General features: G+C 55.9%; 7 protein-coding genes across 7 annotated transcripts; 2 read left to right on the top strand and 5 right to left on the bottom strand.

The window, feature by feature from the left end:
* Positions 1 to 5,233: 5,233 nt before the first annotated feature.
* KRP23_11843 (Imidazoleglycerol-phosphate dehydratase) lies at positions 5,234 to 6,656 on the top strand (the record flags this gene model as incomplete). The annotated part of the gene is made up of 2 exons (XM_067882423.1): positions 5,234 to 6,085; positions 6,156 to 6,656. The coding sequence occupies 2 exons, from the start codon at positions 5,234 to 5,236 to the stop codon at positions 6,654 to 6,656; spliced, it is 1,353 nt and encodes a 450-aa protein (XP_067740014.1).
* A 1,075-nt stretch (positions 6,657 to 7,731) lies between these two features.
* Positions 7,732 to 8,265, top strand: KRP23_11844 (uncharacterized protein; the record flags this gene model as incomplete). The annotated part of the gene is made up of 1 exon (XM_067882424.1): positions 7,732 to 8,265. The coding sequence occupies one exon, from the start codon at positions 7,732 to 7,734 to the stop codon at positions 8,263 to 8,265; it is 534 nt and encodes a 177-aa protein (XP_067740015.1).
* A 118-nt stretch (positions 8,266 to 8,383) lies between these two features.
* KRP23_11845 (uncharacterized protein) lies at positions 8,384 to 8,926 on the bottom strand (the record flags this gene model as incomplete). Its single annotated transcript, XM_067882425.1, has 1 exon — positions 8,384 to 8,926. The coding sequence occupies one exon, from the start codon at positions 8,924 to 8,926 to the stop codon at positions 8,384 to 8,386; it is 543 nt and encodes a 180-aa protein (XP_067740016.1).
* Positions 8,927 to 11,570: 2,644 nt separating this feature from the next.
* KRP23_11846 (Zinc finger protein 143) lies at positions 11,571 to 12,302 on the bottom strand (the record flags this gene model as incomplete). Its single annotated transcript, XM_067882426.1, has 1 exon — positions 11,571 to 12,302. The coding sequence occupies one exon, from the start codon at positions 12,300 to 12,302 to the stop codon at positions 11,571 to 11,573; it is 732 nt and encodes a 243-aa protein (XP_067740017.1).
* Positions 12,303 to 19,496: 7,194 nt separating this feature from the next.
* Positions 19,497 to 20,492, bottom strand: KRP23_11847 (Zinc finger protein 410; the record flags this gene model as incomplete). The annotated part of the gene is made up of 1 exon (XM_067882427.1): positions 19,497 to 20,492. The coding sequence occupies one exon, from the start codon at positions 20,490 to 20,492 to the stop codon at positions 19,497 to 19,499; it is 996 nt and encodes a 331-aa protein (XP_067740018.1).
* A 1,360-nt stretch (positions 20,493 to 21,852) lies between these two features.
* Positions 21,853 to 22,185, bottom strand: KRP23_11848 (uncharacterized protein; the record flags this gene model as incomplete). Its single annotated transcript, XM_067882428.1, has 1 exon — positions 21,853 to 22,185. The coding sequence occupies one exon, from the start codon at positions 22,183 to 22,185 to the stop codon at positions 21,853 to 21,855; it is 333 nt and encodes a 110-aa protein (XP_067740019.1).
* Positions 22,186 to 24,914: 2,729 nt separating this feature from the next.
* Positions 24,915 to 25,454, bottom strand: KRP23_11849 (uncharacterized protein; the record flags this gene model as incomplete). Its single annotated transcript, XM_067882429.1, has 1 exon — positions 24,915 to 25,454. One exon carries the CDS (start codon positions 25,452 to 25,454, stop codon positions 24,915 to 24,917), a length of 540 nt encoding a protein of 179 aa, XP_067740020.1.
* Positions 25,455 to 26,822: the final 1,368 nt, after the last annotated feature.

Consider the following 26,822-nt stretch of genomic DNA (forward strand, 5'->3'; position numbering starts at 1 on the left):
CAGAATCATCTCAATACTTTTGTGATCCGTTTCGACCGTAAACGGTCGGTCAAGAAGATACACACGCCATACTCGAAGAGCATGCATGATCGCGAGCAACTCCTGTTCTCGAACAGGGTAGTTTAGTTCTGCTGGCTTCATCTTCCGGCCAGTATACGCGATTGGATGCTCTAGCCCTCCCTCCTTTTGAAACAAGACTCCCCCGATTGCAAAATTCGAGGCGTCCATGCGAATACCAAAAGGTTTTGTGAAGTCAGGAAGGCCGAGAACTGGTGGTGAGGCTAACCGGCGTTTAAGCTCTTTGAAGCACTTGAGTTGATCGTCCGAGAGTTCAATAGTCTCTCGTGGACGCTTTCCCTTGATGCTGTCATGAAGTGGTCCTGCAAATTGTGCAAAGTCCTTACAGAATCTGGACACATAGACCGTAGTTCCTAAGAAGCTCTCCATTTGCTTCTTGGTCTTGGGAACAGGCCATTCTGCGATGATGCGAACCTTGTCTGGATCCATTCGGACTCCTTTTCGTCCGACGAAATCTCCTAGGCATGGAATCTCGTCCACACAGAACTGACACTTGGATAATTTGATGTAAAGTTGCTGTTCTTCACATCGCTTGAGCACACGATCTAAAGCTTCAAGGTGCTCTGCGACATCTTCGCTCGGGGTGAATACGTAGATGTCGTCAAAATAGATCCTCATCACGTCTCTTAAGTCCCTAAAGACTTTCTGTAAAAGACGGTTAAATGTTCCGGGACTACCACTGAGTCCCATTGGAGTAACGAGGTATTCAAATAGACCATCAGGGGTCGAAAAAGCTGTAAACGGTATGTCCGATTCACGTAGCTTAACTTGGTAGTAACCCCACAGTAGGTCCATGCACGAAAACCAATGACTGCCCGCCATGGCATCAAAGGTATCCTCCTTGCGCGGCATTGGTATAGCCGGCAAAATTGTCGCTAGATTTAGCTGACGATAGTCGTGCACAATGCGCCATCCAACAGGCTTCTTGACACAGAACGTCGGCGCGGAAAATGCAGACGTGCTTGGTCGAATAATGCCCGCTTGAACCATCTCTTTGGTCCAATCTTGAATTGTGATGCGCTGATCAGGGCTCTGGCGCCATTGTTTCACCGAAATAGGCGTGGTACCAGGCTGGAGAAGGATTTCGTGTTCGATCCCTTCTCGTACAGGAGGCGTCTCGTTTGGAAGTTCCGTGCGAAAAACAGTATCCGCATACTTGCGTAGTATATCATACGCTGGATTATCCTTAAGTGCCTCCCATCCTTGACTCTTAAAGCGTTCTGCCTTCTCAGAGTCATGCGGATTGATGACAAAGATTGCTTCAATGTCCTTGTCATGACGCAACATTCTTAGAAATTGTTGAGCTGAAATAAGTCGCGTCTTGCCATATTGGCCTTTGTGGCCATGCTGCCGATAGTGGTTGAAAATCTCGCGACTTTGGTCGATACGAGATCTGCGTTGTCCAGCGACTCTTCTAGCTGGGCGTTGCTTAGGCAGTCTTAGTTGAGCATCTTGCTCATCCTCCATCTTGATGCGTGGTGTGACCTGCCCTGTACTCCAGTCGATATCCGGGTTTTGCTCTCGCAGCCACATCATGCCCAGAATAACATCCTTGTTTTCTGGAACGGGCATGACTTGGAAGGTTCCCGACGTCAATGGGAAACCTGGTAGCTGCAGACTCATCTCCACGGTTCGACGCGGACGGTGTACCACTTGGTCATAACCAAGGTCGACCTGCATCAACTCGCCTTCGGTTACCTCCAGCCCAAGCGTTTTCACCAATTCCTCAGATACGCCATTTAAGCTGCATCCATTATCAATGAAAATGGTGACGGATCTCTCTTGACCCGTTTCTTTGTACGCATGAGCCTCGGCTTCCAAGATAGCATACAGTGCGCCGCTGATGTACCTATTTGCTTCCTTACGTTTTGGAGCGGTACATTGCGGGGAAATGTGGCCAACTTTGCCACAGTTATTGCATGTAGCTGTTTTCGTCCAGTCATCATTCTTGTTCTTCTTCTTCTCGAATCGCTTTGGTTTCTGCGATGTCGGCTTGATTGAACGTTTACCGGATTCGGCCGGTGCCTGCGATGACTTGGACGGAATGCGAGGTGGTTTACCCGAGTAATGTGCAAACTCGAAGTTAGAGGCAATCTCCATAGCGTCTTGAAGCGTACTCGGACTTTCTTCTTTGATTTTCTTCGCGGTTTCTTCCCGTAGTCCATTCTGGAAAAAGAAACGCTTCTCTAGTTCACTTATCTCTAATTCAGTTTGAGACAACAAGTCTTGGAACTTAGAGACATATTCGTGGATTGTTTCCTTTTGTTTTAAGTGAAACATCCGCTCGCGAAGATCATACTCGAAGTCCTTGGGTCGGAAACGTGTACGCAGTTGACGCTTGAACAGAGACCATGTTTGGTGAACGCTCATGCGCTCACAATCCGTGATAAAGGCACGGTACCAATTCAACACGGACTTGCCCAAGTTACTGGAGATTAGCGTCACAAAGTCTGACGAATCAGCTTCCATTATGTGACGCTTGTTGGCATAGTACTGTTCAGTAGCGAAGATCCATAGCTCAATGTCTTCGCCGTACTTCCCTTCATACACAGGAGGGTCCTTCTTCTTGTGTTCGCCTCTTGATGCAACGAGGAATTCAAAACGCTCGTTAGCCTGCTGCATTTGGGCTTGCATTTGGGCTTGCACCTGGGCTTGATATTGTTGTTGCTGCTGTGTAAGATACACTAGTAACTGCTGCATGGACATCGTATCGGGTCCATGACTTGATTGCGCAGCTGCTGCAGCGGGGGCGGCCGAATTTGCCTCATTATCGGCACTAGCCCCATTCGGTTGTGCTTGCGTGCGTGTTCTGGAACGTGTTGTCGGGCGTGTGGCTTCATTGTCACTCGGAGAGCTCATTCTGCTCTGTTGACGAGGTCTAGGGTTCGGGGACGGGCGCTCAGTTGCACGACCTCTTCTTTGGGTCATATCAACCGGACTTCTCAGCGCCGTCACTATATATACTACCGAAACCCTAAAATAAAGCCTTTGAAAATAAAACGGAACTGTCTAAATTCTTATTTACAGTCTACGTTTCTTGTAAAGTTGGACGGAGTGGTCGAATGTTCCTTCCAAAACCGTTTGGGTACGCTCGATAAGCTGTTTCAGCTGTTCCGAAAATTCGTGAACGACGTTCCTCGCACTTGAATTTTTACAATCCGGAATTTCGTTTCGGATGAGTTTGACAACCTTAAGTTGCTTTACCGTCGTTAACCACAGGTCCTTTCGAAGCTTATCAAGCTCCTTATGGCGATCGGTTAAGACCTTAGTGGTGTTGACGAACGGTTCTTCGGGCTCGCGAGTTTTTCGTTTACCCATGCAACAATGCACACTGAAACAGTTGCAGTAGCAATGGATGTAGATCAAGTAAGACCAAGTAGGTATACCGAAAGGAAGTTATTCTCCGTGTTTTCTGAGGCGGGACAGGGATTCACAAAGTGAAAGCACTAAACCGCGGACCCACAGAAGGAGTACCAATCGAGTAACCACACTGGTTCACAACCACACCGACTAGCCACTGAACGTAACGTTCGTGCTAAAAGACAACCCTTTCGCAACCTAGTGCTCCCCACGATGTGGCTCGCACTAATAGTCACAGGATACTCGCTTCCCACTATGTGGCCACAAGTACCCTAGCCTTGAACTCTTGAACTTGAACCGAAGCTTGAATCGAAGCTTGACACGGCAAGTGCTACTATGTAACAGTCTTGCGCCGAGGAAGGTCTTGCTTGGCGTGTCCGGCGTGCGGTCCTTGGGTAGGCAGGTGACGAGGTTGGTGGAGGGGTTGTTGCTATTGAAAGCAAATTGAGAAGTGATTGAGATTGAGCTGTTTGCTTTTACGGATGTCCTTGAGACCACTAGTGTCCTACCCTAAAGCCTATCCTTCTCTAATCTCAGCTGCTATCTGTTCTACCAATGATCTTGTCTAAAATATCCACGTAGTTGTAGTTTCATCAAAAATCCAGTTCCCATACTGGATATTATCAAATCTTGATGATTTAGACCAATCAAATTAATGATTATCGGACGTATCAGATTCTTGTTCTTATCCTTGAATATCTTGCGCCATTCAGATATTGGTAGACATGCATACGAAAATTTATTGTTCAACCAGATTGGTTGTAGTTGCGGCAATACCTGCCGCTGACGGCAACTGCGTCACACCATGCGCTCAAGCTTGCTGGCAGAAGCTTATAAGCCATTGGACTGCGGAACAGTGGACAAACACCAGCTTAAACAGCTTCCAAGCAAGCTGTGCCAGTAGGAAAGCACCCCCCGTATCAACGGTGATACGAACAGCGATCCAGAAGATCAACCCGGATGCAGCAGACCAATATGAGGGGGTCTGGAACCGACTATGGCGAGTGTTGTGCAGCGTATGCATTACAACGCTATGGATCCAACGCAACCAAGTCGTATTCAAGAGTGAGGTGGTAACCATCGATGGTAGTGTGAGAACATTTTGGGAATCCAGCATGAGGCAAATTCGAGCGATCGCAAAACGGGAACGTCGAAGAGCAGATACGAAGATCGAAGGAACACGGCTGCTATTGATGCAGCAGCATCTAGCTAGGACACCAAGAGAGAAACCGCGAAAGGCGGCACGCCCCGTACAACCACCGGACTCACACGAGGAACCGGCGTTGCTAACCAGGCTCAAGACATACCAGACATCCTGCAACCACTGATAATGGCGTAATAGACAAGTCTGAATCTCTCTCTACCTTGGCTTGCAAATCAAGTTCCAACATCAAGTGCTGCGTGGTCCAAGGTTTGCTGTCCGCCATCACAAGCGGCATTCACTCCAGTGTATCCGACGGGAAGATAGGAGAGTGGTCTAGCGCTGAAAACATTTTGGTCCTCACGGCAGACACGTCTCGAAATTCGCGAGGTAGTTGCTGTTTGACCAGCTTCGATACGCCACCAACGGTAGCGCCTATCGGCACGTCCAACACAAATGGTTCTAGGAGCCGGTGGTTCCAATAACTACGCTTGCATCGTCTAAATTCCTAATGAAAACTCTCCGGACTCCGAGCCTTTTAGTCACTTTTTGACCATCACACTTTGACCATTTGCTTCTTCATGTGCGCCACACCACCCAAACGCTGCTCATCGTCTTTTTGTTAAACATTTTCCTTTCGAGTATTGGACACCAATGTCGTCTCCGGTGCACGCTTTGCTGCTGGACATGGACGGCGTGCTGGCCGAGGTGTCGCAGTCCTACCGCCAGGCTATTGTGGACACCGCGTGCCACTTCGGCGTGCGCGTGACCCACGAGGACATCGACCAGCACAAGCTGGCGGGCAATGCCAACAACGACTGGCAGTTGACGCACCGCCTCATCCAGGACGGACTCAACGGCGCCAGTGCCGTCCCCACTCTCGACGCCGTCACGGCGCAGTTTGAAGCGTTGTACCAGGGCGTGGGCAACACCCCCGGTCTCTGTGAGCTCGAGACGCTGCTCACCCCCAAGGGGTTGCTGCGAGAGCTGCACCGCCGCCTGCCCAAGGGCATGGCCGTGGTCACGGGTCGCCCCCGCAAGGACTGCGCCAAGTTCCTGCGCGCGCACGGCATCGAGGACCTGTTCCCCGTGCAGATCTGCATGGAGGACTGTCCGCCCAAGCCGTCGCCCGAGCCTATTCTGCTGGCGCTCAAGGCGCTCGGCGTCTCAGCCGAGCACGCAGCCATGGTGGGCGACACGGTGGACGACATCATCGCCGGTCACAAGGCTGGAACGCAGGCCTACGGAGTGCTGACGCCCCAAGTGTTCGCCAAGTCGGTGCTGGAGCAGACACCCGCGGCCATTGGCAAGGTGCTGGAGCAGGTGGGCGCGTCCGTCGTGCTGAACCCCGGACTCGCCGAGCTGCTGGATCTCATCCCACCGGCCACGGAGGCTGCGGTCGTGAATGGGAAGAGCGGCGCGACTCGCCACGCCAGCATCTCGCGCGTCACCAAGGAGACGTCGATCAGCGTCAAGCTGTCGCTGGACGGCACGGGCAAGTCCAAGGTGAGCTTGATAAGCTCTACATGGAGGTTTGGTTTTACCTTTGTTGATTGTGTGGATTTCTCTACTGTAGGTGAGCTCTGGTATTGGGTTCCTGGACCACATGCTCACGGCGCTGGCCAAGCACAGTCGATTCGACCTGGAGCTCGAGTGCAAGGGCGACACCTGGATCGACGACCACCACACGACGGAGGACTGCGCACTGACGCTCGGAGAGGCCTTTGACGTTGCGCTTGGTGACCGTGCGGGCATCGCTCGCTTTGGCTCGGCCTGTGTGCCACTGGACGAGGCGCTGTCGCGCGCTATCGTGGACATCTCGAGCCGCGCGCACAGCGAGATCAACCTGCAGCTGGTGCGTCCGAGCGTGGGCGAGCTGTCGTGCGAGATGATCACGCACTTCTTCGAGTCTTTCGCGAGCGCCGCGCGTCTGACGCTGCACGTGGACGTGCTTCGCGGCCGCAACGATCACCACCGCGCGGAGGCGTCCTTCAAGGCGCTGGCGGTCGCGCTGCGCACCGCCGTCAAGCACGATGCCACGGCCGGCGTGCCAAGCACCAAGGGCGTCCTGGCATAGGCGACATGCTGACCAGGTCGATGTCTGAGCTGGACGCTGCATAATGTGTACATTTAGGGTCTCCACTTCAGGAATGAAAGCTTGCTGTTAGAACACGCACTTGTACTGTGGTCGACACCGGTCATGGCAGCGCGTTATGGCTGTAAGCTCGCAGTTAATGCACAACAGAACCAGTTCAAGGCGCACGGATGGCTTCGCGACTATGCTAGTCGGCCGCTATTTCGGGCCATTGATCTTTCGATGTCCACGATCTCACCTGTGACCGATTTCAGGGAAGCCCGCTGCCGCCAGTTCGACGAGGGAACTTGCAACCGCGGCGGCTACTGCAACTTTATGCACATCAAGACGGTGCCGCGCGCCATGCAGCGTGAGCTGGAGAAGATGTTTAATCGTGGTCGCCAAGACAAAAGCCGCAGCAGAAGCAGGAGTCGCAGTGGCAGCCGCGGAGGAGGGCGTCATGCACGAGGGCGCTCGCGCAGTGGGTCGCACGATGTCCCCAAGGGAGAGTCTTCGCGTCGTAGAAGCAGCCGCTCTCCGTCGCCAGCCAAGAAAGACCGTCGTAGCCGTTCACGCAGCCACAGCCCGCGACCTGCAGCGAATGAAGCTGACTGCGCACCAGCAGCTCTTTCTTGCGGATCAGGCCTCAGCATCCTTGCGTAGCCAAACTGCAGGCTCGGGGCCAGCAAAGCCAACTGCGGCCGATTCGTGCGAGCAGGACTGCAACTCCATTTGGTTCTGGAACTCCTCCGGACACAAGCAAATGCAGTAGTAGCTCCATGGCTTGGCCAAATACTTCACGTAGACAGCCTTCTTGACTTTAGTTTTCATCGGTGCACCAAACAAATCCGTCCCAAAATACATGTACGTCCCATTCAACAATCAGTGTAGCCACTTGCAGGTGGGAGCTTCCCCACGGGAAGCGCTTGCTCCATCCATCCTTGCCATGCGCCGCCCGCGATCCCACCTGAGAGCGGCCACTGAGTTGCTCTGATGCAACATCAAGGCCTCGACTTCCAGCCTCTGAATCACTTTCGAATCCGCGTCCTCGCCCTCACTCCGCTTGACAACCACCGCCATGCTGTCCCGCTTCGCGCTCGCTTCGACGCTGCTGATCGCGTCCACTGCCGCCGAGGAGTGCTCGTCGAGCGTGAGTGAGACTATCATCGCCACCATCGACAACAGCACGTACTACGACACGTGCGCCGTGGAGGACGAGGGCGTGACCTTCAACGTCTCCACGCTCTTCGACGTGCTCAACCTGACGGATTCCGAGTTCATCCTGTTCTGCAACTCGTCCACGTGCCTCGAGCCCGTGCACGAGATGGTCCACTCGATCCCGACGGACTGCCTCATCCTGTACGAGGGCACGGAGCGAAACCTGTCGGAGGAGGTCACGGCGCTCCACGAGGAGTGCCACAAGGCCCTGGGCACGGACGACGACGACGACGACACCACCGACAGCGACGACATGTCCATGAGTATGAGTATGAGCATGGACATGGACATGGGCTCCAGCTCGGCCACCGGTTCCAGTGCGGCGTCCACCGTGAGCAGCACTTTCGTCGCGGCTGCGGTCGCCGGCTGCGCCGTGCTGGCTGCTCTGCTGTAAGACTTGACAGTTCCAACGTTGGGCGTAATATCAGCAACATGTAGTAAGGTGTTTGCGATTGATAACGTTACTGTAAGGCAAGCCGGTGCCCTTGATATACGTGGAAATAGTCTTCCGTCTACGCCAGGAACGCAGCCACGATGGCAGCAGAGATCACCGAGCCCGCCGTCATGATAACGGATGACGCGCTGCTGCTGCCGGCGCTGCCGGAGGCGGTCGAGCCCGATTCCGAGCCGTGCGTGTGCGTGTGTCCACCCATGTCCATGCCGCTCATGGACATGGCCATGCTCATCGCCGTGGTGCCCTCCGCGTGATCAAGGACCTCGTGGCACATGTCGTGCAGCTCCGAGACCTCCTCCGAGAGGTTACGCGCCGCACCCTCGTACGTGATGAGGCAGTCGAGCGGGCTCATGAGCTCGTGGAGCGGCTCGAGGCACGTGGACGAGTTGCAGAAGGCCAGGAAGTCCGAGTCCGTGAAGTTGAGCGTGTCGAAGACCGACGTGATGTTGAAAGTCACGCCCTCCGCGCACGTGTCGAAGTACGTGCTGTTGTCGATGGTGGCGATGAAGGACTCGCTCACGTCGGTCGAGCATTCCTGGGCCGAGGCGACGGCGGCAGACGCAACCAGCAGCGTCGAGGCAGTGAGGGCGAACTTGGCCATGGTGATTCTTGTCGAGGAGGAGAGGCTTGGGACGGTCGAGGCGAATTCGAAAGTGACGGTAGAGATTAAAATGCCGGCGGCACCGCCATCTGCACGAGCGCTGCTGGCCCTCAACAGCCGAACGGGAAGCTATTGTTGACATGAACCTGCACTCCTCTTCTTTCAGGAAAGGCAACACGCTGTGCACCCGGGTTTACGGACAGGAAACTCGGATTAAGCGGGTTAAGTTGTTTGAAGTGAAATCTCAACCCTCAAGTCGGGGTACGCTTCGGGCAGCGTGAACATTGCTGCAACACCCCAAGCCATCGGTGTACTATGCGAATATCGTCACTCTTAGCACTAAGTTGAATTGGAGCACTTCACGCTAGTATCGGCAACTCAGATTGCACTTTAGATGAGCGTGCCGCCCAAGCCGTTGTCCGCCGACTTGCAGCAATGGCCAACCTAAACGGTTCCTCTAACTCCAGCCCTGGAGAATTGGTGGCTGACGCGTACTTTACATTCCTGTTCCAATACATGTAGCGACCAACGCATCAGCCACGAGCATCGATCCGACGTGGCCGGGTGGTTTGGCTTGAGCCCTGGAACCAAATTCAGAATAAAGCAGTGGTAAATTGTCACTGCATCCTCGCTCCTGATTCGGATGGGCCACTGAAGAGCTCAGCAACAATAAGTGAGCCCAGCTTGAGGTGGTTTGTAGTCTAGCACGTGATTGGCTTGTGAGCCACCCCGCTTTTCACTGCACACGCTGAAGGTCCAGTATTATAGCACTGCTCCATGGCTTCGTTGGCGAACCGAGAGTGAGACGCAAGCGCTCCCGAAGGTGGCTTCCGAAAGGCTCGAGTATTGTCGCGGTCAGAGCGCTCACAACTCGGTGTGTCCAACGGCGGTCTTTTGCATGTACCGATACAGCGATTCGCAGATCCCGAGTATGATCATGAGCGGAACTACGTGTTCAGATCCCAGTCAGCTCCCGTGTTCCCCAACGGACCCTTGGGCAGAGTCGCCTCGCCGGCGTCTTCAACACGAAAGTTTCACGAAGACAAGCTCCGCAACGGGCGAGCGGGCGACCAAGTACAGTGCGCGAACCTGTCCCGTCGGCTGCTGCCCATGATCACAAAATTTACCCAAGCTCCCAGCGAACGTCGCCGACTGCGCACCAGCTCCAAGGACTTTGGCAAGCAAGCCTCGCCAGCCGCAGTCCCTGCTGCTGGAAGTCGAAAATGGATGGACATACGGAATGGTCAACTATGCCGTCCGTAAACAGAGTAGGCCGATAAGAAGGCCAGCGGTTGAGCCGTCTCGCCCAGACCGAGGGAAGCTTCGTCGGCATGGCACACGCAGAGGTTGCAGAGTACCATTGCAGGCCCTGTGGACCGAATGGTTTTCTGCTTGGTCGGCGGCCACGCCCGTTATAATTAGATTCCCTTGAATATAAGAACAACCTTACAAACGCCAAGTCAAATGACTCGCCTTTCACTGTTCGTCGTCGAATCGAACCACCGGCACGAGGCCGGGCCGCAACGGTCAGCTTCAACCAGAATGGGCCAAAGCAATGGACGCGCCGACGACGGACTCGACAGAAGCTCGCTGTTAGGCGGTCCCTTCGACCACTCGAAATGCACTCGTTGCAGCAAGAGGAACGTGTCTCGTCACCGTCTTCCTCGCGCTTCCGAGCCCGATTCTCAGTTCTTACGACTGGTTCTCCAGCGTTTTGCGGCAGCCTTCCACTGCTGCCTGGCACACGGCACCAAGCAGCAAATCACAGAAGTGACGTACAGTATCCTCAAGCGCACGCTACGCTGCACTGCAGTCTGCATTGTAATGGACTGCTCTACGCGAATGCAATTAACATTCGGACACCGATACTCGCGCTCCGAAGCCATCGGCTTTGCTTCCAAGCCGCCACGGAGACACGTTGCGGCGCATCGACGTAAGGCGGTCCACTCAATGTTGCCAACATTACGGTATGCTGGACAAGCGCGCTTCTCCGTTTGTCATCGACTGCAACGCAGCGGCCTATCCATCTTCGGCCGAGGAGTTGGTGTCTATGCAAGACAAACATACAGAGCGCGCTGCCGGTCCAGATGTTCCTCTAGCACACGCATCTCTTTGGCAAGGTGAAGGTGATGACATCGGGCTTATCAGCCCGCGGCGTGTGGCTCTGGTGTTCAAGGCTCGTGTAGCGTACCGCGCGGACAGGTGGACGCGAGCGAAGCCACACGCACTCGTGTTGGTGGCTACGAGGCAGGGATATACAGCGCTGAACAATCGGTGTTGATCCACTCGATCCCACGGGTGTAGAGACCTCGATTTTGCATACGGAGCCCGTCTTCGGAGACTGTTGCATGCTTAGCGCCGGATCTTGATGGCGTGAAAGTCCAATACCACCTTAGCCTAGTGATGAGTCCTGCGTGAAACACCGAGCACCGAGGTCGAGCCAACCGAAGGTGTCCGCCACGGAATCGATTAAGACCTCGCATCATGAACGCTAAGCGAAAGGAACACGGCCGATTGAAAGCTGAGAGGAAGCGCATTGAGTTGGGATTAAAAGGATATATATACAACGCTCCACTGTTTATAAACTAATGCATACAGCTCTATCACTCACGATAACAAGTCCTGTCGAGATAAGGCTCGACGCTTACAGGTAGAGCAGCACGGGCTGGTCGTTCTGAAGGCGGTACTGTTCCTGGGACTGGTCCATGGGCGAGCCGGATGTAGCGGGAGCCTCGTCGGCAAACAGGCACTGGAGCACGTCCAGGATCTCGTGGTCGGACACGTTTGCAGCATGGGGAACGCTCACGCTCTGCTCGGCGACGCTGGTGGTGGTAGTAGCATGCATCGACCACGGAGCGTACTCGGCAACAGACAGCGGACTCGGGCGAGCAAGAGGGACGCGGAGCTGGGGTGGCGCGGCGGCGCGGGCAGCAGCCACAGCTCCAGGCGGGTGCTGCGTGCGCAGGTGGCGCGTGAGGTTGCCGGCAGTGCTGAACGTCTTGCCGCAGCCTTCGACAACGCAGATGTGCGCAACGCTGCCGAGGTGGTTCTGGAGGTGGCGGGCCAGCTTCTCCGACTTGGTGAAGATGCGCGTGCAGCCCTCGACGGGGCACTCGAGCTTCTTGAGCAGGTGGAGGCGGCGGTGGCGAGCCAGGTTGCCCGAGGTGCTGAAGCGCTTGGCGCACGAGCGGATCGCGCACTGGTACGGCTTCTCGCCCGTGTGGGTCTTCATGTGCTCACGCAGGGTGAACTTGCGCTGGAAGCGGCCGTTGCACGACGGCACCGGACACTGGAACGGGCGCTCGCGCTCCTGCGAAGAGGAAGGCGCGGTGGAGGGGGCAGGCGAGGCAGCAGGGTCGGTCTTGATGTGGTCCATGATGACAGTAATTGCTTTTTGCTAGTGCAGGAGGTCACGGACGCGTTGGTCGCTGTGAGGTGGAAGGCAAGTTTGAAAGTGAGCTCACCAGAGGCACGGCTCCGTATCCGCCTGGAGGCTTGCCCTGCCCCCGCCGCTGGCCGGTCCATTGACAGGGCTGTTACTGCATCGCCGCTGTTGGTCCGCTGTGACTTGCAGCCAGCAGCAGGGCCTGTACAGCCGGTTGGCGAGGTTTGTCTCGTCCGTGCGCTTTGCCACGGCTTGAATGGTCTCGAGGCGGGATGCCAGGCTGTACGCGGGTCGCCGTGCAGAGAAGGCGGGCTCGTGGTGTTGTCGAACAAGTCGCAGCGAGGATAAAAATGTTCAAGGTGTTCAACATGGGAATTTGTAGGGCGACGCACTTGAATCTCGCAAGTCCACCGAGAAACCAACCCGGGAAGAGCCATCTCCAGTGCAAAGCAGCGGAGGCGCACGTCCCCCTTCGTTCGCGAAAGCCATGTGGAGCGCGGCCGTCGGCCTCGACCCAAAGGGCAGACAGGGGCGACACCATCGCAGTGGAAACCGTGGCTCGGTGACTCGGTCCTGCCGATCTCTATGGTCAAAGGCAGTGTCGAACCCCGAAGAACGGGGTCGGACGGCAATATGCAGCTCAAACTGTATAACCACCACGGTGGGATGCCTACGGGCAAGATATCCTGCTCGCGACCATGGTCTCCGTAGCAGGTAGCCATCCGCAAAACAACATCCAGCCCGAAGACGAGGACGTCCCGCGGACTCGGGGTCATTACCAACGCGGAGACCATCGACTTGGCCGCCGCTGCACCAAGGTGGCTACAAGTCGAACAGATGACCCGGCGCGAGCGTCGCGACGAACTCACGCGTCTATCCAAACTTCGATGTCCGCGGCCCACCGCGCCGGCCTGGGAAAAATATATCGTGGCGTTGCTAGCATGCACCTTCAACCTCGCTTACGGGCACCCCGCCGGCGCACAAGCTCGCAGTAATTGCCACTCGAAATCGCCGCAAAATTTGGTCTCGGAGCAAGATGCAGCAGCACTTTGCATTCACTTCCTCTGCTTCTTGACCGATGTGTTCGAACAAAATTGACCAGCACGGCTGGGATTTCGTAACGCTCTTCAATGTTGGACGGCTTTGAAGCTGCGCGTGGCTCGACTACCCTGATAGCACTACCAATTCCAACCTTTTAGGCAGCTGGAATGATGACTTCCAGCCGAAGTGCTAGCGTGAATTGAAGTGGGACGGCAGCGCTCGAGATACGGCGAGTGAAGCCCGTGTGCGGGGCGCTATTATGCGCCAGCGGATCCTAAAAAGTTGATGCCACTGTGAGCTGCAAAGCGTCTCCGCTACGAACAGGGAAAGCCGGCGGGCACTCAGCAAGTGGTTCCACCGCGTAAAGTGCGCCCGCGTTAGCTGGTGAGGTCGTTCCGCTGGTTCTCTTGACTCACCGGTTGAGTATGCGAGCGCTTGTGGCACAAGTTGTGCCTCTTGCGGTGTGGAAAGGCAGCTAGGGCATCAATAGCAGCGTGAGTCTCACCGGCGTACACATACGGCATCTCACGCCCACGGATATTCAAAGTGAGACTCTCGGCGTGTGAGATGAATCCACAACGTGTAGACGACGGCGCGTGGAGAATCAATCGGCGTGTCCAATGGAGCGCCCTTCCATTCGAAGGGAGTCGAACACCTCGACACCAAGCATGCGCTGTTTTGCAGCGGCGTCCCACGGACGCTGTTTACGATGGAGAAACGCATCCCGGCCGCAAACCAAGGCAAGCTCTTACAGCAGAAGGCATCTGTTTCTCGAGTAAAAAGCGAGGGAGTACTGTTTACACCAAACTTTGTCCACAAAACACCAAAAGTGTACCACCCGCACCCTTGAAAACCAGCTGGCACCGACCGATACCTAATAGCCACCCGATATTGGGGTGACAACACCGCAATATGGCGACCTGCACTTTAGCCCTGAGACCAGCACCAGACAATATAATTTTGACCAATCCATGGTGCCCCTTCCACCTGAATTACAACCAGTAATTTACTGGAGGTGGGCCACCTCCCTTGTCCACGATCATTTAGCAACCCTCCCCCCCCCCAGTCCTCCATGGTTTTCCGTCACCCTTGGCAGCTACTCGCGTCTGCAATGCCGCAAATTGAGGCCGACGGCCTGTTGGATGGCTTCAAGAAGTTCCGAGTGAAGAAGAGCGATGTTACCCAGTGCTACATATGCATGCACCCCGATCCGCATCCGATGCGAGTGCAACGTCTAACCTGCGCGTGCAAGGCGTGCATGAACGTGACGACCACTTCAGTATGCCCATGGAGAGCTCGAGTCATGACGTGTCAGAAGAAACTTTTGGTAACGATTGAGGAGGCATACGCCCATGCTACCCCGGCTCGCACCCCTCGCAAGCCTGTGTTGACTCAGGCGATGAAGACAGTAGTTATGGATTGGTCTGCTCAAGGCCTCAAGCCCAAACGCATTTGGAACGCACTTGTCCAGCGCTTCAACCTGAACGAGACCTCGGCACCAACTCTCGCCACAGTGCAGCGCTTTGCGCATCACCACGTTGCGGGGAGGCTTGGCGGTAGCGACCTCCGCGAAACCGTACGCAACAAGGTTCAAGAAACCTTTTTCACTGGCCAGGAGGAAGAGTCTGCAGCGTTCACGTTCACAAAGCATACAGATGCGAACGGAAATCCTGTAATTGGCAACGGTAGTGACGCTGATCCCTTTGTCGTCGGAGTCAGCGCTAAAAAACTTCTGCGTCGCGCGGATCGGGATCCTACGTCGTTTGTTCTTCACGTCGACGCCACCTACAAGCTCACCCAAGTAGGCTACCCCGTCATCGTCGTAGGAATTTCGGATCGCGCAAGGCGCTTCCATCTCTTAGCGGTGTTCATTGTTTCACAGCAGCAACAACACCAGCACACTGAAGTCCTCCAGTTACTTCGCCAAGTGTTCAGTGATGTGGTGGGCAAGCCTCTCAGGATTCGTTACGTGATGGGTGATGCAGACGCAGCACAATGGAACGCTGTTGAAGAAGTGTTCGGAGGAGACTGTGCGTACATTTACCTTATGTGCTACTTTCATGTGGCCAAGAAGATTTTTGAGAAAACGCGGTCGATGGCGTGCAACCTTGCAGAATCTGTAATGGCAGACATCCATGACTTGCATTTCACGACAAGTGACGCAGCCTTCCACGATAAGCTTGCTCTGGTGCAAGAAAGCTGGGCCAAAAACAAGGACCTCGCAGCTTTCTCAAAGTATTTTTCCAAGGTATGGCTGAACCAACGCTTTTGGCGATGGCAGTGCTTCCACACACCCAGCGGTTACGCAACCACCAACAATCCTTGTGAGACATACAACGCTGCAATTAAAAGAGACATCACGTTGCGCCGCAAGAGAAGGTAGGTGCTCTCATCCCACTGCTTCGGACCCTATGTGAGAGCGAAAGTGTGGCGGCCAAGACGTTTACAGCCACCTGTGAGCCTGAAGCCAGACTTGTGCGTCGAGTCAGAGCGATGACTCGGGCAGATTTACTGTCGGTGCATTCTACCTCAAGAACAAGCATCCAATTCATACTGTCAGACGATTCTGAGGACCCGTCGTGTGACGTTGTTCGTGTTTTGAGTCGTCCCTCTCCTCGTGTTTATGACGAGACAAGGCGCAAGACGGTAGAAGATCTACCCATCTCCTCGCAGTTGAATAAGCTTACAGCTAACATGGAGACACGGGGAATGCCTGCGTCGGGCTGGCCTGTAGATATGCAATCCAGGTCGTGTCCTTGCAATTTCTGGAACAAGTACGGATCTTGCATCCACACGCTGTATGCATTGGAGCGTCACGGCGCTACGGACATTCTAGGAAGAGAGACGCTTGTAAACCGCGGCGCAAAAGCGCGCAGAGGTGCAGTTGGGAGTGCTGGTCGACCGCGCAACATTGGCCAGGCGCTAGAGAGAGAGTAGGGATGACTATGTGTGCAAAGATTAAAAATATGAAGTAATGTGTCCTCACTTGGCTATCCGACTTGTTCGTTGTTGGTGATAGAGAGCGACATGTTAGTGGTTATTTGTTCTATACAATTTGTTCGCTAGTGTATGTACTAGTGTAAATGACGCACAAGAACTTCAATCGTTCGACCCTTCCAAATAGGCTGCGATTTGAAAATATTTATTTGTCAGACAATATCCCCTACCTGTGATGCCTACTGCATTTTCGTCTGTAGAAAATAATCTATGCGGATAGAAATGAAAGCCACTAGCTTCAAATACCCTCGTCAGTCTTATTCAGGATCAGGGCTGCGCTTGAAAAGTATCTTCAAAGTTGAAGTTGAAAATAACTTCAACTGTACTACACGGAGCAGTCAATTTTACCGTTTAGTCTAATATGGTTTGTACAAGTGACGTGGTAGAGTCTAACGATTGTCATGATTAGCTGTTTGTTCGGCAGTCACCACTAGATTAAAATAGGCTGCGAAAAGAAAATAGCCAAACATATTTTTACGGTACCGAGAGCTAACCCAAGTACTGGTTTCATCCAAAATCGGTGTTGAGCAAAATCACCAGTGCTAAGAGACAAATCAGAAGCACCAACGTAGTTACTACATTACTCGTTATTTAAAAATGCTGCGAGCACAAAATTAAGCCGAACGTAACAAATGTATTAATCCTCCGAGTCTCCTAGGTTTCCTCTCTTAGCGGCTCGCACCCTCTCCATCCTCTCCTTCATCTTGCGTTTCTTGTCCCTTTTCGCGCTTGCCCCCACCCGCGCTTTCTCAGACTTCTCAGGCAATTCCAGCTTTGCCATGAACTTCTTCTTCTCCTCTTCGAAATATTCCGGGGCGTAGTCGCCTTCCTCCATCATGCAGTAGGCCGAAAGCAGGGATTCCCAGGCTTCTCTTGATCCCTTCTTAGCACCGGATGCCACCTTGGTAGCGTATCTAAACGACGCGCATCGGTCCTTCTCGCGCACCACGACATCTCCGAAGACCCCACCCCACTTGTTGGTTTCCGGTGTGCCCGGCTTGTAGACCAAAAGGACCGAGTGGAAAACGAGATTGTTTAGGACTACGACGTCGCCAGGACGCTGCACCAAAACGCCGCTGCCTGTGGTCTGCAGCATGCGGTTGATTGAGTCGTCCTTATAACCGTAGTTGAACACGGTTCGCTTCTCAGATTCCGGGGGGAAGAAAACCCATACCTTGAAACAGTCCTTGGCGCAGGGAGGTATGTACGATACCACACGGCCGTGGTCGACGTGGATAGGCGACTCTCTGTTCCTCACTTGCATCCAGTACTCGGATTTGTAGACGTAGGCTTCGTCCCTAGAGAACTTCAGCTTGGAGTAGTAAGCTGGCAAGTGAACAGCAAGCTGATCAGGCGGACAGAACCCACGCTTTCCAGCTTCTCGAGCACCTTCCTCCACAAATCGAATAATGCTGGTAGTCTTCAGCGCGTCACGCAAGTGCTGTGGGTCGGTCGGTATTTGCTTGTAGCCGTGGACACCGGCGATGATGTCGCAGGCTCCACGAAAGAGAAGTGCAGGTGCGTTCGATTCAACGACGCGCTGCCAGGAGAAAGGGGACGAGATGTAGCGGTCTTTGCTGTAGCTTAAGCGCGTCTTGATCTTCTCCAGGTCGTAGTACTTGCCGCCGTAGTCACCCGCATCGATGAGGCGTGCCAGGGACTCTATGAATGTCGCAGTCATAGGTCTTGGTGGGGCTGCTTAAATGAGAATGGAGGGCTGGAAAGATACGGTTAGTATGTGCTGTTGGTATTGGTTAAAATTAGTTCAATCATCGTGCGTTTTAAGTTGTGTGATTGTTAGTGGGTGGCTCCCCGGTTTTGCGCTGGTGCTGGGTGCACAAATGCGGTGCAGACAGCTAAAATTGTCGGTGTTTTTGGTATTTTCTCGTAAAAAGCGACAGCGAAGAGCGGAAGCACCAAACGGACTCACCAAGGGAAAACAAACAGCTTTCGGTGCCCCGTGGGTTCTTCTTCAAAAGTATCCGCTACGCTCGACAAGTCGAAGTCGCGACATGCCGGCCAAATGCTCGGATACTGCCATGTCGACACCAGCACGTGTCGGCTCGGCACCATGACCAGCTCATGTGCATTGACTTGAGCCTTCCACGCTCCTGCTAATCATCGCGCGCCGCGACGCAGGCCCGCAAAAGCGCTGCTCTCTCTGCAAATTTAAGCCGAGTCCAGCTGGAAAAAGCGATGTGCTTTTCCTTCTCCTCCAAGTTGAGTGTACACATGGAGACTTTGGCCTTGGCCAAGGGCTAAACGTGCTGCAGCACACGGCGAACACCACAAAGGTCTCACTTTAAAAGCTGCCCCATTGCTGCGCAGCATGGGGGGAGGGGGCAGTTTCTTGGCCAGCAGCGTCCGCGGACAGCCGATGACGCTGGTTGCCTCGCAAAAATTTTGGTATCCCCGTATTGCTCGACCAAGGTGACGCGCCCTGAGCAAGGTATGGTAAGTTTACGTCCGCGGTGCTGCCGTTTGATCGTAGCGGCAGACAAATCGCCGTCTGCGTGCTGCTAGCGCTACGTTGCCACGAAGAACTTGATCCCTTGGGGACTTGGGCCCGCAGTCGGATAGGCGCGAGTGTGTCTCTAGCTCGACTTTTTTGACTTGCAGACGCGATTTGCTTCACAACCGAGCGAAAGCTGCGAAATGGCATCAAGGCAGGAAAGGCGATGGCCAAGATCTAACCTTCAACGTGAGGCTTCTGCCTCGATGTGCGTTTTCGGGGAGGCAAACGCCCACCTCTCCGTGAGGCTCACGAGCTTCTTTTGTCAGACACTCGAGTGCGAGCTCGATTGCTTGTGCCTCGCCTCAGCTTGCTTGACGCTCGACGAGCGAGTCGATCCCTCCAAAAGAAGCAGACACGTCCGGCCCGAGCGTCTCTGTTACAACTTGGGGCTTTTAGCGGAGCCTAGTCGTGCACGCAAACAGCGAGCAAATCTGTAGTGGGTGTGGTGCTGTCCTCTCCAAGATGAACTGATAAACAGCGTGTTTGCAAAGCTTGCGGGCTTTCAACCTCCCGCTTCAACACGGAGCACGGCGAGCACAATTTGCATGAAATCCTCGGCTCTTATGGAAGCCGCATGATTGATAGTTTACGAATAATGGTCGCGCGGTTACGCGTACACTGCAGTTTAATCTCTAAAACTCGTACGTTGCGGTCAGGTACGGCGCCTGGGCGTGGGGCACCGACTTGGTCTCCCGCGGAGGCTCCAGCTTCGGGAGTCGGTCCCGGATCACACCGACGTTGTGGCCCATGTGGTGTCCGACGTGGTGCCCGAAATTGTGACCGATGTTGTGGTGGCCGTTCGCGGCGGCGGCCGCCGCCGCTGCCTGGGCGTTCTCAACGAATAAGCAGTCAAACAGATCCTGGACGTCTGACTCGAGAATGCGCTGGTTGGGAGGGTTCTGGACGGGGGGAGGCGTCGGCCACAGCAGGCCGCGCATCGGCAGCGAGCCGGTCGGGGGCGGAGCAGGCCGGTCCGAGTACTCAAACTTGGGACGAGGCAGTGTCGAAATGGGGCCAGGTGCCGGAGCTGCTTCCTGGCGAGTGGACGGACCGGCGCGGTGCTGCGTACGCCGATGCCGCGTGAGGTTGCCGGCGGTACTAAAGGTCTTCCCGCAACCGGCAAAATCGCACGTGTGCGGGGTGCGCGCGAGGTGCACCTTGAGGTGCGGCACGAGCTTCTCGCGGCTCGTGAAGACGCGCGTGCAGTGTGCGGCCGGGCAACTGATTTTGCGCATGGCGTGCAGCTTGCGGTGGCGTGCCAGGTTGCCGGACGTGCTGAAGCGCTTGCCGCACTCGGCCACGGGACATTGGTGCGGCTGCTCGCCCGTGTGCGTCTTGAGGTGTTCGTGAAGCGTGAACTTGCGGTGGAAGCGGCCGCCGCAGTTGGGCACGGGGCAGGAGAATGGTCGGTCCTCGGACGGGGCTGCACGGCGAGAGGTGCCCGGTCGGCGCGGCGCACCATTGGCATTGACGTTGACGTTGGCACCGGGGCCAAGATTGGCACCGGCACCGCCCGCGAGATTGGCGGTCGGATCCTGGTGCTGCTGCTGCTGCGGGTGCTGGCCCGACGTGCTGCGCTGCAGGTAGAACGGGGGGTCCCGCGAGTTGTCGCTCAGCATGGCTTGCATTCTATTGGCGCTTGGTTCGAGGGGGAACTTGGATCGAGCGGTGGGGGGAGGGGGACTCGTAACGCCGCTTGCGCTGATTCCACAGTGGCTCTCCTCGCCTCAAGCTGGTACGTTCGAGAATACACAACGAGAGCTGCAGTGGCTTGGCCGGTTTGCAGAGCCTGTCGCGCTTCTGCGTCTGGTTTGGTTTGGTGTGCTGCGTGGGGCCATCAACGGACTCGTCCAGACCATTCCTCGCGGCGAATAGGGCGGCACCAGCGCTGAATTCGCTTGGACAGGACACATCACATGCTTGCACGGTGATTATGGCTTTGCAGGCTGTTTGTCACCGCGGCACAGTCTGCTGCCAGCGTCCCGCGCGATTTGTGCGCTGTCAAAAGCAAATCAGCGCAGCCATCTGACGCAGACACTGGCGCCGGACACTGCTCTCTGCTATGCGATGCCGCTCAACTTGACGTTGCAAGCAGGAGTTCATCGCCGCATGGTCGCTGCTCGCCGGCGCTCTCGTTTTTCGCACTCCATGAGCGCGCGGGGAAGCCGACAGCCGGGAATGGTGGATAGGCGACCGGCTACTTTTTATCTCGCACGATTTGCAGGCTCCGTCGCGAATCTGCAGCCAAGACGGCAAGCGCAGTCTCCGGACAAGCTCGTGAGACTGTGAGCGGCGCTTCCTCGGTCCAAATTGGCCGACCGACACCTACGAGCGCTCGGCGCGCGCGCGACGCTGCGTTGCATCAAGTTGCTGCCACTTGACCTTGACCTGATACCGTTTGTTCACCATCGTTTCGGCGCGCAACTCCTGCAGGCTTTGTGATGACAACGCGTGTTCTTGACGACACCAGAATCATCTCGGTGCCAGCGAGCTCTGCAAACGCGGACAACACGCCAAGATCGACGCCGATCCGATCTTCACTTCCAAACTTGTCCGTCGAAGCGTTTCGGAGGCCGAATACTGTACGACTACCTCCCTGCAGGTGTGCTGACGTGAGCACTTGGTACTGTACGCTGACACCTACCTACGGTAGCGGAGACTTCTCTCCGCGAACAGCGTCAACATGTATCTCTGCGACGAAGCGTTGGTGGTGCACGTCTGTAAGACCTCGACCGACGACGCTATGCGGTGGTACGGGGCAAACGCTGTCTGCATTGGTGCATGTACTCGTAAAGAAGTGTGCAGTAGGCAGTTTGGTGATCGATGGCCACGATCACTGCAAAAGACTGACTAACATACGTCCAAAAGGCTTTTGATAGAGACGATCGTGGCAGATACATTAGGATAGAGGCCATGGAACGTCTCGGTGCTTAATAACTTCATCACCAACACAACTCTCGACACATCAGCCGCCGTCACACGGTCAGCTCACGGGTGGTAGGCTCCGCGGAGGAACGGCTCGCTGCGAATGATGCCGCCCATGTTATTCACGGGCGCCACCGCAGGGTTTTCAACGAACAGGCAGTCCAGCAAGTCCCGCACGTCTTGGTCGGAGATGCGGTTGTAGTCGGGTCTCGCTGTCACGGCAGCCACCGCTTCCTGGGTCGGCGCGGCAGACCACACCGGGGCCTTCACGAGCATGGCACCGGGGACTACCGGGTAATGCAACATCCGACTGGGCAGTGCTTGCATAGGGAATTGCCGCTGCTGCTCCGGGAACGGCAAGCTTTTCAACATCAGCGGTTGGCGGGGGGCATCCATTCCGGCCGCCCGGTTGATCGGCGGTGCGTTGTGTCGCGTTCGCCGGTGGCGGGTCAGGTTCCCAGCAGTGCTAAAGGTCTTGCCGCAGCCTTCAATGGTGCACGTGTGCGGCGTGCCGGCGAGGTGGACCTTGAGGTGGCGCATGAGCTTTTCGCGGCTCGTGAACTCGCGGGAGCAGTGCGGCGTGGGGCAATTGAGCTTGTGGACCGAGTGCAGCTTCCGGTGCCGCGCGAGATTACCCGATGTGCTAAAACGCTTGCCGCAGCCCGCCACGGGGCATTGGTGGGGTTGCTCACCCGTGTGTGTCTTCATATGCTCATGCAGCGTGAACTTGCGGTGGAACCGACCTCCGCACGTCGGGATCGGGCACGAGAACGGCCGATCCTGCGACGGTGGCGCCCGTCGTGACTCTGTCGGCCGGGTCGGCAGCGCGAAGCTCCGGTCGCTCGGCTGCTGGTTGAGTGTGGCTTGCATCGGTCGGTGCGCGCGCGGAGCTCGGTTTAACTTCGTGGATGGCAGGCAATTCCAATTGTAGGCCAGCCGGCGGACAGGGCAGCGGCGACCAAAGCGCAAAAGTGCAGCGGCGCGCAGAGGTGTAGGGCTGTCAACGTTTAGCGCTAAACTGACACAAACTGAAACTAAACTGACAACGTTGTCAGTTTAGTTTTTGCACGCGAAAACTGACACAGACTGACACTAAACTATCCAATGCTTTGTTTCATACATTTCTGATCTTGCTCGGTTGTGAGGTCTTTCACTTCCGGCGGGAAGCTCCCGCCATCCCGACCCCAGCATTTTCAAGATGGAGGTTATGGAAGCGATCGTGCACGCTAGTGACGATGAAGATGGCATTGATGCACAGCCCCATGCGCGCAACGAGCTCTTCTAGCTGATATGGCGCAGCTTGTTCAAGAGAGAGAATTCGGCGTGTTCTCGTCTATTCGCATAATGTTGAGTATCATCATCCAGAGGTATATCGTCAGGTAGGTGCGAAACAGCTGGTGATAGCTGAATAGTTTAGCGTCCGTTTGTGTCACTTTAGGCTAAACTGACAACTGCACAAAACGTTTTCTGTCAGTTGTCAGTCTACGGAAAACGTTGACAGCCCTACAGAGGTGAGCGTGGATCTCCTCACGGCACCAAACTCAGGATGGGGAGGTAGTGCAGCCAGGACTTCAGCAAGACACCCGCCATGGCCGGCCAACACTTGCACTTTGTCCGCGCCACGCCGCTACCTGTTTAAGCTGATGCCATCGCGGTCTCACCTGCCAGCGGCGGGGACTTGCGCCCACGACGCGGTGATGCCGATCTCCTCGTAGTGATGCGATTGCAACAACTGATCGGCGTGCAGGCTGAGGCTTGCACTTGATGCGGGAGACATGCCCCTTTTTGGTTTTGGAGTTGCTGCGCGAAGCACCTAAGTAAGCAAGTGTATTGTCAGCGCCGTCACGCTCCGCGCCCGTCCACTGCTTCAACACGCGCCATTGATGACAACCGGACAGGGCTCTCGGCGCGCGATGGCATCAGCGTCGCGCCGGTGCCAGTGTCGATAGAGCTGGAGCAGCGCAGGACGGCGTCATCTGGTCCCGGGACGCACACGTTGCAGAGCATTTCAAGAATCGGCCACGGGTTACTCGGTGAAGCCGCTTCCGGCGGGCCAAGGCTCAGTATGCATCCGCTCGATCATAAAGAACTTGGTCATCGATAACTCCTGTGGAAGTGTTTCCGAGGACGATGGGGAGGCTCGTCATCTCTCTGGCAAAAGAAGTCCTGGAGTCCAGCAGAGCCGAGTTGGCTTCGACAGCGGAGGCAGCGCGAGACGCATCGGCTGTTGACAAGGGCATAAATGGTGTGGAAACTCCTTCACACTCGGTTGAAGACCCTCAACCGCAGCGAACTTCTAGCTGCTCTTCGCGGTCCCGGCGCGCGGGTGCCGCGACGCTACACCAAGCACCTCGCGCTCCCACGGTCGCGTCGATCGGACTATCGATATGTCGGCGCCGGTACCTCGGCAGGTTGAAGCACCCTGCCGACTGGTACAACCCAGTACATTAGTTCAGATTCCCACCGAGAAACGTGTCCGTCGTGCGCCTTCACCCAGCCCCGCTGGTCGATTGCGAGAGACCTCGTACCTTAAGCCATGCAGACCACTGGGCCAAAAGCTCGCTTGCAGTGCACCACCACCAAGTTGAAGCTCACCTCCACGCGAAAAAATGTGGTCCATTGTCGAAGATATCTTGGCTGCGCAAATCGGACGTTGAAGTGCGAGCTCGAATCTCTATCACCTTGACTCAGAGCTTAACGAGACGTTGGCCCACATCCTGTGCTGCTTATCCGCGCCAATCTAGCGTTGCGGCTCCAATTTGCAGCGAACATGGCGCGTCGACCACCGAACTCCAAGCGCGATCGTGCTCCGCCATGCCAGTCGTTGTGCACCGAGCAAAATGCTCACACCCGAGACGGTGTTGTTCCGGTCCCATCTCGCCCTCAAATCTCTTCTTTAGCTCTGGTGTCTTCGCGCTCCGGCTCACCTCTTCTTCAAGAAGCTCTAGCGTGTCACCAGCCTGGGAGGGTTTCCCAAGCAAGGAACACGGCCTTCAGGCAAATCGGAGCTCCAATTCGTAGGCGCATCAACGCTGATGCGCCGCCACCTGCTGCATGAGATATCTGTCGGATCGAGAGAGGGAAAAGAGGTTGGATTGGTGTCTTGCCTGGTTGCGGCCTCCTATCTATACAAAGTTTGGCTCTTTCACCAACTTGGCACCGTCGTCGACAGAGTCGATGGAGCCCGTCTGGATCTCCTTTGCGTGCTCCATCTTCAGAGCCTGGTCGCGCATCCGGCTGGTGCGCTTGGCCTGGCTCACCTTGTATAAAATGACGGCGAACGTGACCACGCAGGCCACGGCCGCGATAATGAGCGCGACGAGAATGGGAGGGCCGTAGAGGTTGTCGCCGTCCTCGTTGCTGGCAGTCTCCGTGCATCGGGGCCCCGTCCACGAGTCCGACGAGCACTCGCAACGACCGTCCGAGTTGCAAGTTCCCGTGGACACAGCGGACGAGCCGCTCGTCGCGATGGTGCAGTCGTCGTCCGAGTTGCAGAACGCCATACCCGACACCTCCACAACGAGGTTGTCGTCGTCCTGGTAGTCGTCGATGTTGTCCTCAATCCACTGCTTGGTCGGGTGCGACGACGGGTCGCAGCCATAGGCCATCGACGAGCTCGCGGACACGTCCTGGTACACGCGAATGTAGTCGATCTTCATGAACATGGGGAACGCGTCGCAAATGGCGTTCGTCGTGTTGTCGGTACCGTCACCATAGCAGCCGCTCGAGCCAGCATTGGGAGGCTTGGAGCCCCACGAGCTCGAGAGCGCAACGTTGAAGATGAAGTACATGGGCTCTTCGATCATGAGCTTCTTGGGGTTCAACTGGGCGGTGTTCTGCGGCGGGGTCGTGATCGACTCGGACGGAATCTCGAAGATCACCTGCCCTTCCACCTCCCAGCGGATGTATCCCGAGTCGCCCATGACCCACTCCAGCGAGTACGTGACCCAGTCCAAGTACGCCGCCATGTGCACTTCCCAGTTGGAAGAAATGGCGTCCATTTGGTACGTGAACTCCGACCCCGAGCTCGTGGAGCCGCCCGACTCCGTGCACTCCGAGGCCGTGTTACCGGCGTTACACAGGTAAGCGCCCATGTACGCATTCTGCACGGGGAAGCACGTCCCGTTCGTGTTGACGCCCCAGTGCACCGTGCCGTTGTCCTTGAAGCCCAAGTCGGCGTTCACATCGTAGGACGCCGGGCACACGTCCATCGTGCAGGCGTTCACGGTAACCCCCTTGGTGACGGACGCGTTGATGGTCGAGAAGCTCTGAACGTCCGTGCTTTCCACGTCGCACAGGTTGTTAGCGGCGTACCGCAGTCCCTGGTACCACGACTTGTGTCCGCGCAGGTCCCAGTAGTATTCAGTGGGGACGTCCTGGTTGTTGGCGCCTTCCGTCGTGCAGTCATAGCTGTAGATACAATAGGCCGACGTGTTGTCGGGGATCAACCGGAACGCGTCGGGCATGCCGGGTCCGACCTGGACCGACGACGAGATGGCAGTTCCTCCCCCCTCGAGAATATCAATTTCTGGAGCTCCGCGTCCTTGGTTGGCGTTCATCCCCGAGCCGGGGTTGTCATCGCACGCGCTGATGCGCTGGTTCTGCGAGTCGAAGATGGTGTCGTTGCACTCGCTGTACGAGAACGGCCACATCCTGGCCGTGGAGCCCGTGAAAATGGCGCGACCCAAGTTGCCCATGAGCCAGATACCGGGCCACGTCGGGTAGTAGTCGATGTTGGCAGCACGGACACTGGAGGAGCCCGTCTCAATGTCCGGGTTGCCCGACGCATTGGTGACAGCGCCGGGCAGTTGGGAGCGGACCGTGACCAGCCCGCCTTGGAAGCAGAACTTGTTCCAGCCCTGTACCATGCCGGAGCTGTAGTAGAACGTCACGTCCTCGTATCCTGGAGGCGAGATATACTCGTTCCAGACCGTGAGGTTGGTCTCGTGGATATCCGACTCGATGTAGAAGTAGCAGTTGCCGTCGTCGTCGCACGCGGTGCCCGTCATGTTGGGGTAGTAGATTTCCAGCGC

This window comes from Phytophthora ramorum, assembly GCF_020800215.1.
Source record: "Phytophthora ramorum isolate Pr-102 chromosome Unknown Phyram_PR-102_s0013, whole genome shotgun sequence".
NCBI lineage: Eukaryota > Oomycota > Peronosporomycetes > Peronosporales > Peronosporaceae > Phytophthora > Phytophthora ramorum.